The sequence below is a fragment of the Ciona robusta genome, chromosome 3 (genome assembly GCF_009617815.1).
Source record: "Ciona robusta chromosome 3, ASM961781v2".
NCBI lineage: Eukaryota > Metazoa > Chordata > Ascidiacea > Phlebobranchia > Cionidae > Ciona > Ciona robusta.
This window is the reverse complement of record NC_143237.1, coordinates 1111185-1128061: the sequence shown is the minus strand read 5'-3', so window position 1 is coordinate 1128061 and position 16877 is coordinate 1111185. Positions and strand designations below refer to the sequence as shown.

The following is a 16877-nucleotide window of genomic DNA, read 5'->3' as shown; positions in this document are numbered from 1 at the left end:
GTAAAGTGGCTAATGTGTCTGCCTCTAACCCAGAGGTTATGGATTCAAGGCTTGTTGCTGCAACTTGCATTCATTCAGTAGATATATTCCGCAATTAGCATTGTCAATTCAATAAAGTCCTACAAAGTGTCACGTCAGCAGACCTAGGATTTAGGCCAGAGTTAGCCTATTACTCTGACACCCAGAGTGATACATCTTCTTAGTGACCCCTGAGTCGAAGCAATGTTCGTTAAGTGTCTTATCAGTATTGAGCATTGAACCCAGTATAACGATGCAAGCAACTTATCACTAAACCACAGCACCAAACACCATTTCTTTTACACAAAATAAATATATATACAAATATAAAACTTGCTTTAGGTCAAAGTGCTTCATGACAAATGGACCACCGGGGAATCCCCTTCCGTAACCGAGGATCAAATCCAAGTTCTTGACAACTTGTCGCATAAAGTTGTCAATTCTGTTAGAGTAAGTCTAGTTTTGCTTGGTCCATTATTAGATTTATTCTATATGGATGAGATAACTGTCAAGGACTCTGGCCTTTAGGCAGATGCTTAACATCCAGGGCCCAATTTGTCTGTCGTTCATGTGATTCGTTTGACTCCGTCCTAAACCTCAGTATGCGAACACATTAATGACATTGGAATTGTGCTTTTTACGAGTGCATTACAATTTGAATCAATGGATAAGGCTGTATTTAAAAAAAAATGAATAAATTGTATGCGGTATCCATCTTTCACACTTTTGTTTTCTATCAGCGTTGGGCTCGTGAACTGGATAGTCGGTTGCCGGGACAACTGGGGGAAGTTGGTTCGTGGTTGCATCAAGCTGAGGCGGCTATTGATGAAGGACTTCCTATTAATGAAGTCAGCGATGAAGAAGAGATGGCCGAAGTTATAAACGAACAGATGAAGAAGCATAAGGTGGGGGTGGTGGAACATGGTTTATATATTATGTATTGGCCATTATATTATGTGTTAAAACACAACAAAAAAACAATCCTGATCTGAAAATGTTGCTTCTGTTCAGCTGTAGGAGTGTCTAGTGTGTTTGTATAATTGTGGTTTATGAAAGTACATATTTGTGGTTTCTTATACACACACACAGTGCAAGCCATACACAAAGAAAAACTGAAAATTAAAAAATATATTACCGACCCATCCATTTCTCCCACAGTCAATATTCAAGGACATGAACCCGATGTTACAAGCGTTCCAGAAGCAACGTCGAGCTCACAGGTTCACCGGGCATTCCATCCCGCTTGAACAACTGGAAGAAATGTCTGACAGATTCGCCGGTATATAATTCTTATTGTGGACCATTAAAGGCTTTTTATAGAAGGGTTTATACTCGTATCATGTTATTGTAGTTATATATCCCATTAACAGCTGTTTACAGACAAATTTCAGGGAAGTTATTACATAAAGCGAAGCAGCTGAATCGCTATCCATTGTTGTTAATAACACAGTTAGGAAATATGGGATATTATATGCTACTGGTATCCATCTTACACCACAGTACTGTATACATATTTTTGAAAATAAAAATCTTACTTTTTACCTGGGAGCAACAACAACATTAATTGAATATTAATGTCTTTATATTTCCACCCAGCTCTTACAACCGCATCAGCACACCGAGTTTCGAAACTTGAATTCACTGAAAATAAACATCGGTTGTTGCACCAACTCAACCGTGCAGAATCCAAGCTCTCTGATTGGACAGTTAGACACGGTGATCGCAGATCTGTGGAAAAACTCGTCAACGATTATAAGGTGCTTGCTATAATGGTCGTGCAAAAATTCATAAAGTTGATCACCCACTATAACGACTGTCTTTTTTGTGGATTTATTTCCAAATGTTCAAATTGAGCATTTATAGTTAGAAATGATAATTTTTTTAAATAGAACGATTGGAATTGTACGTTCAGCTAAGGCCTATTTGTATACCCATTGTAAAGTTTAACATCAGTTCTCCTTTAAGTGTCTTTGCACAAGGACACTTTCGCCATCAACATGGTATCAGTATGGAGCATCGAACCCATTATCCTTTGGTTACCATGTCTAATGAGCTACAACCTATTAGTGGCCACTAGGTTCTATTTACCATCATTATGACATCATACAGAGCACTGTGATCGATGGTAAGTTGTTGGAGCAGTTAGAAGACACGTTACGTAACGTTCAAAAACATGGGGAAAATTACTTGAGGTCTGATGAACAGATACCTGCACATGAGGTGGAAGCGATCAGGAAGTTTCTGTCTGATAAGGATGAACAGGTGGGGGCATAGGAGTTTAAATTTTTGCAAGATTTGTGGTTTATCGTTGGATGAACATATATATTGACTATGTGTGATTGCGGCGTATGTGTCCTTGGGCAAAACACTTACCAGCAATTGCTCCAACTCAGTGGTCACTAATATAACTCATAAGCAGGCACAATGTGTATAAAACAGAATACCCATGTTATAGCGACTGTTGTTGCCAGCTGTGCGAGTGTAAATAAGTTGCATTCATTCATAATAATATATATAAGCTCCTTTAGTGCATCACATTCATCTAATCATCTTACACCTCAATAAGTTACATTCATTTATTCATATTCATGTGTTTCAATCTTCCATGCTCTAGGTAAAATTTCTATCTATTCGAAAATACAGCTACATACATACAATTTCTGTACATTGTAAAACTAACGTATAGTTACCATGGCAGAAAAAAGCTGTGTGTTTTGAGATATTTCAACTTAGTGGTCGCTAAATTCTAAAGCAGTAACAACACACGATTAACTTAAATGCTAAAATGCAATGAAAACTAACACGTAGTTCACATGGCAGACGAAAGCTGTGTGTGCTGAGATATTGGATGCTAAAAATACATTAGAAGAAGCAAGTGAGAGGTGGAGGGATTATGAGAAATGTAAGAAGAGTTTTGATCGATGGTTGGCAGATGCAGAGGACGTGTTGGGCGATCAGGATGATAATAGGAAGACTGTAAGTTGTTATTAAATAATTTTGCTTATGTTGATTTTTTATTATTAAGGGTGTTGTGTGCAATATTTAAAGCTGTATAATTTTAAAAAAGCCTTAAAATGTGTGGTTATAATAAAGAACGGGAGGAACTTATTTCAATTATGGCTGTTTTTATGTTATGTTACGTGGTAATTTGTAAGTGGCATGAGGTGTCTGGAACTGAACACCTGTGTTATGTTGTTGCCCAACCACGTGTGGATAAATAAGTTGTTTTTATTCATTCATGATGAATAAGTCACTTTTATTTATTCGGAAGATCCTTTCTGAGTTACAATATGCATGGCCAAAACAGTTTATCCATTTTTATGTAATGTTTCCAACTTTGTGTTTAGGAGTTCTTTGAAGACTGGCAGAGATGGGCTGCCGTGTTCCAATCCATAAATGAAAGTGGCAAGTACCTTACTGAGGTATGTGACGATGCCACGGCACATGCCATTGAAGATGACTTGTCACGAGTCAACGAACCCGCCATGCAAGTTTTCACCAACTGTGAAAAATTAATGAGTGAATATGACATCACAAAGCGTCGGGAAGATTTTGAATCCGGAGTTACGAGGCTCAAAAAGTGGTTGGACCATGTAGAAGGGGCGTTGTCACAACCTCAGCCAATCACAACAGAGGCTGTTAAAGAACAAATGCAGGATTTTCAGGTATTGTGGAAACATGAAGTTATATGTTCATATTGTATTTTAATTGTTAATACAGGTTCGGCACTGTTTCTTAGTAGTTAAGGGCTTGCATTGTAACCGATTACACGGTTTTATGCTCAACATGGCTATTATTTTTGGCATGTGTGTCCTTGGGCAAGACACTAGTGGACATTCTTTTTACTGAGTTGTAGCACCTTATGTGTAGGGGTAATGGGCCAAATACTACCTTAATCCTAGGTATTTTGACGAGTACCTCACCCATATAGAATACCAATGTATGGTCCTGTAAGGGTGTTGGTGGTAATAGAGTCGAATGTGACCTAAAGGACCTTACCCATATAGAATGTGCATATACAATGTTGGGTAATGGGCAACTCTTGGTCTAAATACCATGGCGTACCTCGCTGTAAGACGTCACCTCTATAGAATAGAATACTTTAATAAACTTTACCAGGATATTGGCGACGAAACAACTGAGGTTGAAGAACAATTCAAAACCATCAGTAAAGTAGCGCAAAGTTTGGTGAAAGACACCGAACCCAAGAATGTTTCTGCCATGCTTAATACGATGACATCAGTGAAGGACCGCCTTGTACAGGTATGTATTTGTCATGAATGTTTGTGGATTGTTTAGTGTCTTGTACTTGGGGAAACGAAAGTCGTGCGTTGAAAAGTGTTTAAGTGGTGCACTGTTAAAGTAGAATAGAACTTCCATATGAGATATTGCTCCAACTTTGCCCTAAATCTTCGGTCCCATGTCACACTGTAGGACCTCACCCATATAGAATAAAACGTGCATATACAATGTTGAGGTAATTGGCCAACTCTGGTCTAAATCCCAGGTCCCATGGTGTGCCTCACTGTAGGACCTCACCCATATAGAATAGAATGTGCATATACAATGTTGAGGTAATTGGCTAACTATTGTCTAAATCTCATGTCCCATGACCTACTGTGGTACCACAACCATATAGAATAGAGTGTGCATATACAATGTTGGGGTAACGAACATTTCTGGTCTAAAAATGGAACACCCTAAAAATAAAAAAATGCCCCCCCTTTTAACGAGTGACTTCACAGGTGCGTCGTAGCACGGCACAGGGCGCGACAAGTTGCGCTGACATGTTAGAACCTCTTCAAAATGTCGACCAAGATTTGGAATCGTTGAATGAATGGTTGGATGATGCAGAAGATTTGTTGACTTCATACAAACGACCACAAAGTGACATGGAAACCATGTATTCATCACATCAGGTGATGTGTATTTAAATAAACATAATTTGTGGAGATTTTTTGATTGCATTTTTTAACAGCATAACCTTTGTTTGATCATATATGTAAATAAACATAAATTGTGGAGATATTTTGACTGTATTTTTTAACAATATGATCTCTTCTGATAATATATGTTGTTAACTTGGTGTTTGGGAGTGTATATTTCATAATTAGGTTAAAAAGCTCGTGATAATATCCTAAATTAAATTAATTAAAACAATGAAGAGAAAGGTATTAACAACAAAACTCCAGTCATTAAATCACATTATGGGTACGAATTCTTGAGTAAAAGTGTCAAATAAAAGCGTGGCTGCTAAACCTACATTTGTTAACATGAATGACAAAACTAACACTGTTCTATCTTTATCTACAGAAATTTTTCTCAAGTACTGAAGAACAACAGAAAAAGTTGGGTCGTTTAAGTCAAAACATCGCAGTTATTCAACGACTGTCAGTCCCAGGTAAGCTACTCAGCGGTGATACCGGAATACTTGGGTATAATATTAATCGCACAACACACGTGTTAGCAACACCAAAGCATATAGAGGCCTCTTCTCAAAATATATGATGGTATTTAGGTGATACTCGATTGGTATTATCATAACTTTATCAATTGACTACACTTTTTAAGTCTGTCTGTCCCTGGTGAGCTACTAAAAGATTTTTAAAATTCAAAATATACAATGATTTTTTAGTGATACCATGAGTTTATTAATTGATAAAACTTATTTTTTTATTGTATATTTCTTTTTTGTATTATTTAGGTCAAATTGTTATCTATTAACTATGTTTTAATACACAGGCATGCAGATCAACCCTCTCCATGATAAAGTGACCGAATCCACTGCTCGACTCCAGTTATGCACCCAGCAATCAGCAGAGTGGAAACCAAGGTTAAAATCGGGCACGGAAGCTTTGAGGAAATACCGAGCTAGTCTCGGCGCAATGCAGAGGTGGATGGAAAAGTCTGATGAAGTTTTACAAACAACAGCACAACCTGCACGGGAAAGAATGAGTGTGCATCAGGTGTGTGTTAATGTTACTTATTCATTCTTGTGTGACGGGTAGCGACAGGCGTTATAACATGGGTTGCTGGTGTTTTATTTCATACCCTTTGTGTTATTACAAGTTACTACATACATAACTTTGAACATGACCAGTTTTCTGTATGTTTGGCAATTGCTCCAACTCATTAGTGACCACTGGGTTGGAGCAATTGGTGTTAAATGTTTAAGACAAATACACCTACAATGGTAGAAAGGTCAAGCCTCATATTCGTATCTTCTTATCTTACTGCCTTAAGTTTTAGTCCAACCTTTGTGCCACAGCACTGGATATCAGTGGCGCAGCCTGAAAAAAAATAAGAGGGTTTTAATCAAAAAATTTTTTTTCACGGGACTCCCCCCCTGACTGCACCACTGATGGATATAATACTCTTGTTTTAGTAACTTGTGTTTCTGAAATTTTCACTCAAATCATATTTCTGAATTCCCAGGATTTTTTCTCGGACGTTGATAAATCCCCCATCACAGATTTTCTCCAAGCAAGCAACCAACTAAGACAAGTTCAAACCTCCGAGAGGGAACGATCTTCTGTTTATGATGTCACAAAGAACGTACAGCAACAATACCAATCGATTTTGAAGAAAGCTTCAAACAAAATGTTCCAGTTAAAGTAAGATTGTTTAATTATGGGCAGTGGCGTCATAATGTATGAATTGTTGTAACTTACTTATACTCGCGGGGCTATGACAGTTGCTATAACATGTGTGTTCTGTTTTATACACCTCATGCCCGCTTACAGGTTACTACGCATGTAACTTATTTATCCTTGCATGATGGAGCAACAACAGTCGTTATAACACGGTGTTCTGTTTTATACATTTCGTGCCCCCTTACGAGTACGTCGTTTGTAATTTATTTCAGGGGGGATTCTAATAAATTTCCCACAATAGTAACAGCATCAACATCAAGTCCTGAACCCGTAACCTTTGGGCCAGCGTTGGCGCGCTTACCATTGTGACATAACACTGTCTGTTCTGTTTCTTCCACATGTTGCCCACATATGTAACTTCGTCAGTGATTATTTTAATGCATGACGTACACTTTGACAACCCAAAAAAAAACACTGGCTGGAGCAAATACACATATACCCCCGAACATACCATACAATAATGATACACCTGGTGCCCCATTACACAATGGTTGATACATTCCATTCCTCCACAGAATATCTGAAGCAGTTGATGAATGTGTGGTGATCATGAAGGAATGCAAGGATCAGATGAAGAAGGAGGAGATGAAACTGAAGAAGATGAATCCAGAGATTATCATTGAAGAACATACGGTAGGAAGATTTGTATAGCTCCGTGAAACAGTGGTTTGCAAGCCTGCCCTTAGCACCAGTGGCGCAGCTAGAAAAAAAATAGGGAGGGGGGGTTTTAATCAAAAACTTTTTCAAAAAATTTTTTTTTTTAATTTAAAAAAAAATTTTTTGGGGGGGTTTGGAAAGGGGGGGGGTCACGACCCCCGAAATCCCCTGGCTGCGCCATGCTTAGCACTGAGGCTGTGGGTGTGTTTGTGTCCTTGGGCAAAAGACTAAACAACAATTACCCCAGTGCACACTTATGTGTTATTTGAATTTTCAGTCTCACAATAAATCTGAAAAATTTCTCAAAAAATAAACACTGATAAAGTTACATACGTGGTAACTTGAAAGCGTCCACGAGGTGTATGAAACAAAACACCTGTGTTATAACGACTGTTGTTTTCCGCCATATGAGGGTAAATAAGTTACATTCACTCGTTTACATTCTCTTACCACAGGAGTTCTTCAACAAACCACTGAACAGGTTGTGTGAGGTGATACAAGACGCTGAGGAACTAGTGGCGAAAATACCAGAAGGTGATGACCGTAAGGTGGCAGCAGAGAGCTTAACAAATGTGAGAGAGGAATATGAGAAGTTGTTGGCAGCTGAAGAAAGATTACACAGGTGTTTATACTTCATGCTAGATAAATCTCAACACTGCTATCAATACCGATGACCGTTTGTATATGTTCTTGGGCAAGACACTTAACAGCAATTGCTTTAACCCAGTTGTCACTAATTGGCTGTGTATTTTTTCGGTCATACAGAAAAACAATCACACTACCTAAACAAGTTGTATTATTCATATGATTTCTTCCATGCTCGTAGTAACTTAAACCAAGTAAAAAAAATACATAGTGTGCCAACTGTGGAGTAAATGAAGTTCATCCATACCTCACCCATATATATTACAATTTTAACTTAAGTTTAACCTCCACAGTAAACTAAGTCAAGTACCTGAGAAACGTAAAGAGTTTGACGCTGGTTTAGATCGAGTGAAAACTTGGGTTAAAAGCGCTGAGGAAGTCATGGAAGTTGTGCAGAAACCTATTGACGCAAACCCTGTGTCCTTTCAAGTATGTCACTTTATATTTATTTAGATTGGTGCTATTACGCAGTGGTTCATAATGTTTGTGTGGCCCAAATTTAATATAATATTTGACCAGAATTGTAAGTCATGCTGAATAAATATGACCTTCAAAGGTATATATGTGGCCGCTATCACTGTGGGCGTATGTGTCCTTACATTTCACGGCAATTGCTCCAACACACTAGTCCAATATGGCTTTACTAAGTTGACAGCCACATATAAAAAAATATCCTCAAAAATAATTTCTTACTAAATGACATACATGGTAACTCGTAAGCGGGGACGAGGTGTATGAAACAGAACACCCGTGTTTAAGGACTGTCATTGCCGCACCATACAAACATAAATAAATAACCCACATTTGTTTATTTGTTTTTTTTCGTCAGGAACTTCGCTCCAAATTCTCGTCAATAGTTGGCAGCAAAGAGGACCACTTGTTGGCGCTAGAGTTCCTCAGTTCAACCCTGGTTTCATTGGCCAAGTATTTACCTCAAGATGAAGTAAAGCATTTACAGGTGATGTGAGATTGTATAATCACAATAGTGGTATAGTACTGTGGGGGAAGATGGGACACTTTTAGAACCTAATGTCCGAATATCCTGATCATCTTTTAAAATTAAAATAATTAACAACGGTCCTGGGGGTACGGTTTTATAATTCGTTGAATGTTTTTTGTTTACTACCAAATGGGACGAGAAAAAAGAATGAAAAGGTGTCCCAACTTTCCCCACCCTACTATATATGTGTTTAAACAACATGTAGTGATATTTGTAATGGACCAATTCTAGCTTATAAACAAATACCTTGGGTACAGTTTTTATTGTTCTAATGCCTAGATCATTTAACGTTGTGAATAAATAATTGTATGTAACTTGCTTTATCCTTGTGTGGCGGGGTAATGACACTTGTTATAACACGGGTGTTCTGTTTCATACACCTCGTGCCGCTTACGAGTTACCATGTATGTAACTTTGTTAATGATACTAAACTGAGTTTGAGCAATTGCTGATAAATTTCGTGCCTAAGGACAAATACGCCCACAATGGTAGCAGCGACGAGCTTTGAACCTATTACCTCTGGCCCTGGGTTAGAGGGTGTTTTGTTTCATACACTTTGTGCCGCTTACGAGTTACCACGTATATAATATTGTGATACAACGTAAGACGTATATAACTGTGTAATTAATACCAAACTTTCAACACAGGAATGTTTATTAACGTGGACATCTAACAGCAAGTCTGTGTTGAATGCTTTTAATATAACAGAGAAACGACTCGTAGCTACGGAGAAGTGTTTCAAATACAGAGACGAGATTGAGGTACTAAATGAACACATAGTGTTTTAACTGGTAAATTAGGTTTTGGTAACGTCCGTCGTAAAAATTTTTGCAATATTGGTAATATAGTAGGGTTGGGCAAGATGGGACACCTTCAGCACATAGTACCGATATCCTGATGGTGTTTCAAACAATTGCCAACGGTCTATGGAAGTCGTGAGAATATGGTTTTATAACTCTTTGAATGTCGTTCTTTGTGTACCAATCTACCAAATAGGACGAATAAATAGAATGAAAAGGTGTCCCATCTTCCCCCACTCTACTATATATATCACCGTATTTTAAATATTTTTTATAGGAAACTAAACAACTAATCGAGGATGAAATAAAATCGATGGAAATTCCCGACAATAATATTGACTGCTTGGACGAAGCTAGGAGCGAATTGAACCAGAATCAGGTAGTTTTTCTTTTCCATTGAAATGATGTTTTCTTTTCATTGCAGTTGAAATAAAGGCGTAGAATTTGAGCACCTGCAATCCAGGTGTCTAGTGGCTCTTATTGTAATAAAGTAGTGTGTAGTAAAAGCGAGAGTGTTTACTTTGAACTTCAAGCGAGGGATTAAACTATACTGAAGGACAAGCCTTGTGTTTCTTAGCCTTAAATCTAGCCAGTTTAAACTATATACAGTCAGTAAGCGAAATACACAGTCAGTCAAAAAGCGAAAGTTTGCTACTTAACTATTCAGATCAGGAACGATCAGATTTCAACACTTATTGATTAGAAAGTTAGAATACTGAAGATATACGATTCAAGTATAAAGAAGTGCGGTTAAAGTGGTTTGGAAATTATTAACGTAGGATTGCATATTCAAGTGTCGTTTCTGTTGTCTTGAGTGTCTGTGAGGCGAAAGTGAAATAAAAGTTGTCCGTTGTGTTTTGTGTAGTTAGTTTAACAACAGGCTGAAGTGAAGTGGAATTTTATTCAACGAGGAAAATAAAGTTTTTATAAATTATCATCCGAAGTTATCATGTTTAGCAAGGCAGTATACGTAAGTTGTTATGTTTGTTATAATGAAGTGTAATTGTAATTTAACTAATTGTTACCATCTGGCGGCGTGGCGCAGTGGTAAGCGCGCCGATTTCTATCCCATAGGTTATGGGCTTAAGGCTCTATGCTGCTACTATTTTGGGCGTATGTGTCCTTGGGCAAAACAATTGAAATAAATAAAAAATAACCACCCACAAAGTTACATATATACTTATAAGCAGGCACGAGGTGTATGAAACAGAACACTCATATTATAACGAATGTTGTTATAACGACATTGCTTGCCCCACGAGGATGAATAAGTTACATACGTGGTAACTCGTAAACGGGCATGAGGTGTATCAAACAGAAAACCTGTGTTATAACGACTGTCGTTGTCCTGCCACACGAGGATAAATAAGTTACATTTATTTACACTAGACCACAATGACGGCTATGGAGACGTTGTCCCGTCGAGTTGCAGACGATGTTGGCGCAGGTAAGGAGTTACATGCCGACGAACAATCGCCAGCGTTTCTTTACACCGATGTTTCAAACCTCGAAAAACAATGGAATCAACTGCAACAAGCCGCTGCTGAGAAATATGAAAATATAAAGGTGAATAAGATAGCATTCGTAGGGCTGGGGTTTAACAGTGACTGAACAAATATAAGACTGTGGGGTCTTATATATTTGTTATAAGACTGTGGGGTCTTATATTAGTTAATCGTTAGCTCAATTAACAACGCTCTTTAAGAGTCGTGAGGAGACAGTTGTATAGAAATATATTTTTTTACTACCGAATAGAACGATAAAAGAGTAAAACATTGAGTTGTTGCGCTAGCCCCTAGATACCGAGTTCAAGGCTCGTTGCTGCCTTTATTGTGGGCGTATGCGTCCTTAGGCAAGACAAAGCAGTTAACAGCAATTACTCCAACCCAGTGGCCTATTACAGGTTGTCTAAATTGTCAACTTACACTAAAATATTACCCACAAAGTTATACATAATAACTCGTAAGCGGGCACGAGGTGTATGAAACAGAACACCCGTGTTATACCGACTGTCGTTGCCCCGATATGCAAGGATAAATAACTTCCAATCTTTTGTTTAATTTTCCTTTTAGAACCACGTTAGCGCATGGGAAGAGCATGAATTGTTGTGTGAACAAGTTGAAAGTTTCATTGATACAAGCACCTCACTAGTGGACGAGAAGTTTCGACTTAGCAACCTCAATTCCATAAATCAAGAAATCGCTTCAAAGACCTCAGTGGGCAACCACTTGGAGCAGGCGAGAGCAACACTGGAAAGACTCGAGTCTGGTCTTCCCGTATTGCTTCAACGTTGTACAGATAAAGGGAAGAAAACTTTGGAAGCGAAAGTTGAAACTCTGAAAGACGGCGTGAATGAGGTAAACTGCTTATGTTATAAGGTGCCTTTGGCCGGCGCCGTGAAACATTGGTTAAAGCGCCTGCCTGTAGCCGAGAGAAACGGGTTTAATGCTCGTCTCTCTTACGATTTTGGGCGTATATTTCCTTGTGTAAGACACTTAGCGCTCCAAGCCTGTATCCAATAATGTTTTTATCTTGTTACTGTCAGCCATTTATTAAAAAGTTACATAAAAACTCGCCCAAATAGTTGCAAACCTGTCTAAACAGCCACGAAGTGTATGGAACAGAACACTCATGTTATAACGACTGTTGTTCTCCGCCACATATAACTAAGCTACAATCATTCAACGTCATATTATATCTTTTATCCAGGTGGACGAAGTATTATCGCACAGCAAATCTAAACTTGAGGAAATTCACCACGAATGGAAGGAATGTGACAAAGAAATGTCAGAAATCGCACAATGGTTGCAAGACGTGCAGTTGCAGGTATTAGTTTATGAATGTGTAGTGTAACATGATACAGGGTGTTCGGAAAGTTACTGTTTACTTATATTTACTAACAGACATGTTTCAGTATAGAATCCAGAAGGTAAATATGAATGACAATTATAAGTGATGTTGAAAGTGACCCTGTTAGCATAACTTCGAACCCCGGTTAGTAAGATGCGGGTATCGGGTGTAAGATGCCGTAGCATACGATGCGTATCATATAAAATTACACACGGAGTTCTCCCGCCGAGGTTATGCGTTATCGTATTCATATATTGTATAAAACTTAAACAAGAATTACGAGTTAGATTATTTGCTAGCTATTTGCTATGTCACTGAAAAAAACACGATTCTATGAAATATTGTTATTATTAATAGTCTATTAATATATAACCCATAATAGCAGCAATAGTTAAACGAATTGCCATTTCGCCTGTGCTAGCGTTGCAGTATACGTGTTTACGCGATAGTATGTACTCGCGTTTAAACTTTCGCAAGTGCGTCCCGTGTGTGAAGTAACTCTATCAAGAGTGCTTCAGAAACGTTACGTATTCAACGCACTGTAACTTCCCATAGTTATATAGTAGGGTAGGGGAATATGGGACAGCGTTTCACTGTGTTTTCTCGTCCTATTTGGTAGTAAACAAAGAACATTCAAGGAATTATAACACCGTATCTTCACGACTCTCATAGACAGTTGGTAATTGTTTAAAACACGGTCAGGACATTTAGATGTTATATGCTAAAGGTGTCCCATCTACTCTCACAGTACAACATAAAACAAGAAGCATTTTATTCCAACCCATACTACATAATTTCGATAAGTTGTAAAAGTACATGATATTGTAAGTTCGTCAAGAACTGACTTTTAAATATCAGAGAAATACCTTTTCAGAACTACGAGTCGCAACTAAGTGATTAGTTTTACGTGATGTCGGTTTAAAACTGGTACGCGGTGTATGGAACAGAACACTCGTGTTATAACGACTGTCGTTGTCCCGCCACACAAGGATAATTCAGTTACATTCATATTTCTCCAAACTACACCGAATTCTGAGTTTCCAAATTCCAACTGATATTTAACCCTGGACTTTCCCTAAGTCGATAATCACAGCACCTTACAAAGCAAATAGCTTTAATATCTCAGCAAACAGCTATGTTAGCACGAAGTGTTGCGCACGGATACTGTATCGAGTTATTACACACCGTGTGGTACTTACACACGCATGGTATGAAGAGCGCTATATAATTTGCTCTTATCTTGTTTACTCAGAAATTCTATTGACAAAACAAGTCTTGTTTCAGTACAAAGAGCTCAGTTTCAGCGATACGTTGACACGCTAGCTTGTAACACTAATAGTAGAAGGTGATAATTTAGTCTAAAGAAGATAGAAGCATTGAAACCAGGCGAATATTGTTAGGTGGGGGAAGATGGGCCACCTTTTCATTCTATTTTCTCGTCTCATTTGGTAGTAAACAAAGAACATTCAAAGAATTATACCGTATCCTCACCACTCCCACAGACCGTTGTTAGTTGTTAAAAACACGATCAGGATATTTGGATATTATGTGCTAAAGGTGTCCCATCTTACCCCATCCTTCTATATATGTATACCAGTTTGGGGCTACTAGTGATTAAGACAAAGTTAGATATTGCATGAGCAAGTCTGTAGTCCATATTGTTGCCAGGTCGTTTATGTTTGAATGAATTTTTCACGTTTGTTTGTTTTGCGAGATTTTATCAAAGCGAAAGAATTGAAGGTAATCAACCAATTTGGGTTTTGTTGTTTTTTTATTTTCTCTTCAGCACTAAGCTCTATTTTTCAAATCGTAGTCTTATACTCGTGTTTATAAAACGGCGTATTTAGTCCTCTTATTGAAACGTCGTGTTATCGTTCGGTAATAAAGTTATATAGGTTGAAAAGTAACGGACAACATGTAGCTAATTATTTAAGATCAATTCCACCATCTAACCTTACAGTTATCCGAGCTTGAACAATCCCAAGCTGACCCCGAAGTCCAGTTCGCCAGCGCGCAGGAGGTCGCCGGTGAAGTGTTTAGCAAAGAAAGTGAGCTTGCGAGTCTTGAGAGCAGATGTAACGATATTGAAGGGCTGGAAAGTCCAACTACACTCGATGCTAAACTTGCGACTGTGAGAGGGAAATGGAAACAGGTGAAATAATTGCTTTAAATTGTTATTATTGTAGTTCAGCATGACGGGGCTGAGATGAACACCGTAAGCATGGATTATCCAATTATTTAAGGGCCATAGTGGTTAGGTGCCTGTTTATAGCCGAAGGTAACCGGGTTCGAAGCACGATACTGATACTATTCATGGTGTATGTGTCCTTTGGCAAGACTTAACGGGCATTGCTCCAATCAAGTAGTCACTAATAGGTTGTAGCACCACTTAAGCCTATTCCTCAGGTCCAATGGCGTGCCACGCTGTAGGACAATACCGACATAGAATAAAACAGCTCGTTTACTTTGTAAATTAACGACAAATATTTCCAGCTACATGCTCGCGTTGAAGCCCTAGTTACAAGTCTTGGTGAAAACCTTAGTCATCAAGAAAAGTTTGACTCAGCAATACGTCACGTTGAGGAATGCTTACGTCATGCCGACGAAGAACTTGGACGACCGCTAGAGGCGTGCGAGAGCTCAGATGACGTATCTATGCGTAAAGATGAACACAGAGTATGTTATGCATTTGTTAATGTTATTTATGGTAGTAAACTAATATACCAATGCAGAAATTCGTGCACGGACTTGAACAAATCAGACTTGGACTAACAACCGTTCAAACGGAAGCGAAACTTCTAAAAGATCCGAAATCTGCTGAACAAACTAAAAAACGACTTCAGAAAAAGTAATTATATTATCTAAAAACAGCTTGCGAAATTCTTGAATTTTGTTTTTCTTCAGATACAATGACGTCATGAATAAAGTTCGCTTACGTAACAATCAACTTGATGACGCATCAAATATATGGCAGAAGTTTGAACATGACGTCACCGTCATACGTCAGTTCATAGAAAAGTAAGAATTTTAGTTTTGTTTGCCTGCATGGTGACTAATTTCATCACAAGTTGTTGGTTTCAACTTTATTTGTTGTATAGTACTGTGGGGTATGATGGGATAACGTTAGCACATATTATCCCATACCCTCTATTCGTGTTTTAAACAAATAACAACGCTCTTTTAGAGTCGCGAGGATACAGGTTTATAATTCTGTAAATATCCTTTGTTTACTACCAAATGGGACGATTAAAAATAAGAAAACAGCATGGACCATCTTATCTCATACCCTGCTAAATTTATTCGTGAATGATTTATATTCTTTTAAAATTTATATTCTAATATATTTTTATTAACATTATCAAACCCAACAATTAAAATTTTAATTCCATTATGTTCATTTCACAATATATTAATTAACAGATGCGAGAAGATAACAAGTGAAGATGGAAGTGCTTTGCCTGGCGATCAACACAAGTTAAAAAACGAATTGCAAACGGCGGAAAAATTGAGCGCTGAAGTTCCTTCATACAAAGTAAGAAATTTAAAGCTGTGGCACAGTGGTTGGTGCGATCGTGTATGGCTCGGACGATATTCGGTTCGAGGCTTGGTGCTGCTCCCATTGTAGGCGTGTGTGTCTGGGGAAAAGATACTTAACGGCAATTGCTCCAGCCCAGTTTTTTTATGAGTTGCATAAGCTGTCGGCCATACATAGAGCAAATACTATCAAAATAATCACCCACGAAGTTACATACATTGTAACTCGTAAGCGGGTACGAGTTGTATGAAACAAAACATCCATGTTATAACGACTGTCGTTGCCCGCCATGCGAGGATAAACAAGTTACATTCACTCATCCATTTAACTTGGTGAGTAACACGTGTTAGGGTATTTATACAATAACTATTATTGTATATGAACGATTATTATATCTCTTTGCTGTAAAAAAGCATTCGCCGATTGTTTACATTGAATTAAACACGTGTTAGGATATTAGTATTTATACGATAACTATATCCACTTGCGGTGAAATACCAAAGTAGTGATACATAAACGGTTTTATACAAATTGTTAAGAAAGTCATTCTCATATTTTTTATGATTTCAGGATTCGTTAACTTCATTGAAATCAACAGTAGACGAGATGGATCGAATAATTCCTGTTAATTCCGATTCCTTGCAAACCCAGCTTAACGCTATGGTAAGTACAATGGTTGGTTGGCTTGTATATTGTAGTGTGTTATATTGTTGATACCT

At 38.0% G+C, this 16877-nt stretch overlaps 1 protein-coding gene across 10 annotated transcripts in view; it reads left to right on the top strand.

Annotated features, from left to right (window-relative positions):
* The window catches only part of LOC149737456 (nesprin-1-like), a 151789-nt gene that overhangs the window by 11464 nt on the left and 123448 nt on the right, over positions 1-16877 (top strand). For 9 of the 10 annotated variants that reach the window (XM_089875520.1, XM_089875518.1, XM_089875519.1 and 6 more), the window contains 27 exons: positions 361-468; positions 759-923; positions 1177-1297; positions 1615-1775; positions 2128-2280; positions 2839-2994; positions 3366-3683; positions 4138-4281; positions 4764-4937; positions 5332-5419; positions 5761-5984; positions 6454-6632; positions 7187-7304; positions 7784-7950; positions 8267-8402; positions 8803-8931; positions 9621-9734; positions 10051-10152; positions 11163-11339; positions 11846-12130; positions 12483-12599; positions 14584-14775; positions 15117-15299; positions 15356-15471; positions 15528-15641; positions 16044-16155; positions 16729-16821. In XM_089875520.1, the coding sequence (XP_089731646.1) occupies positions 361-468; positions 759-923; positions 1177-1297; positions 1615-1775; positions 2128-2280; positions 2839-2994; positions 3366-3683; positions 4138-4281; positions 4764-4937; positions 5332-5419; positions 5761-5984; positions 6454-6632; positions 7187-7304; positions 7784-7950; positions 8267-8402; positions 8803-8931; positions 9621-9734; positions 10051-10152; positions 11163-11339; positions 11846-12130; positions 12483-12599; positions 14584-14775; positions 15117-15299; positions 15356-15471; positions 15528-15641; positions 16044-16155; positions 16729-16821 (4146 nt within the window). Of the gene's footprint in view, positions 1-360; positions 469-758; positions 924-1176; positions 1298-1614; positions 1776-2127; positions 2281-2838; positions 2995-3365; positions 3684-4137; positions 4282-4763; positions 4938-5331; positions 5420-5760; positions 5985-6453; positions 6633-7186; positions 7305-7783; positions 7951-8266; positions 8403-8802; positions 8932-9620; positions 9735-10050; positions 10153-10396; positions 10744-11162; positions 11340-11845; positions 12131-12482; positions 12600-14583; positions 14776-15116; positions 15300-15355; positions 15472-15527; positions 15642-16043; positions 16156-16728; positions 16822-16877 lie in introns of those variants that run through there. The other variant, XM_089875525.1, reaches the window with a different exon arrangement.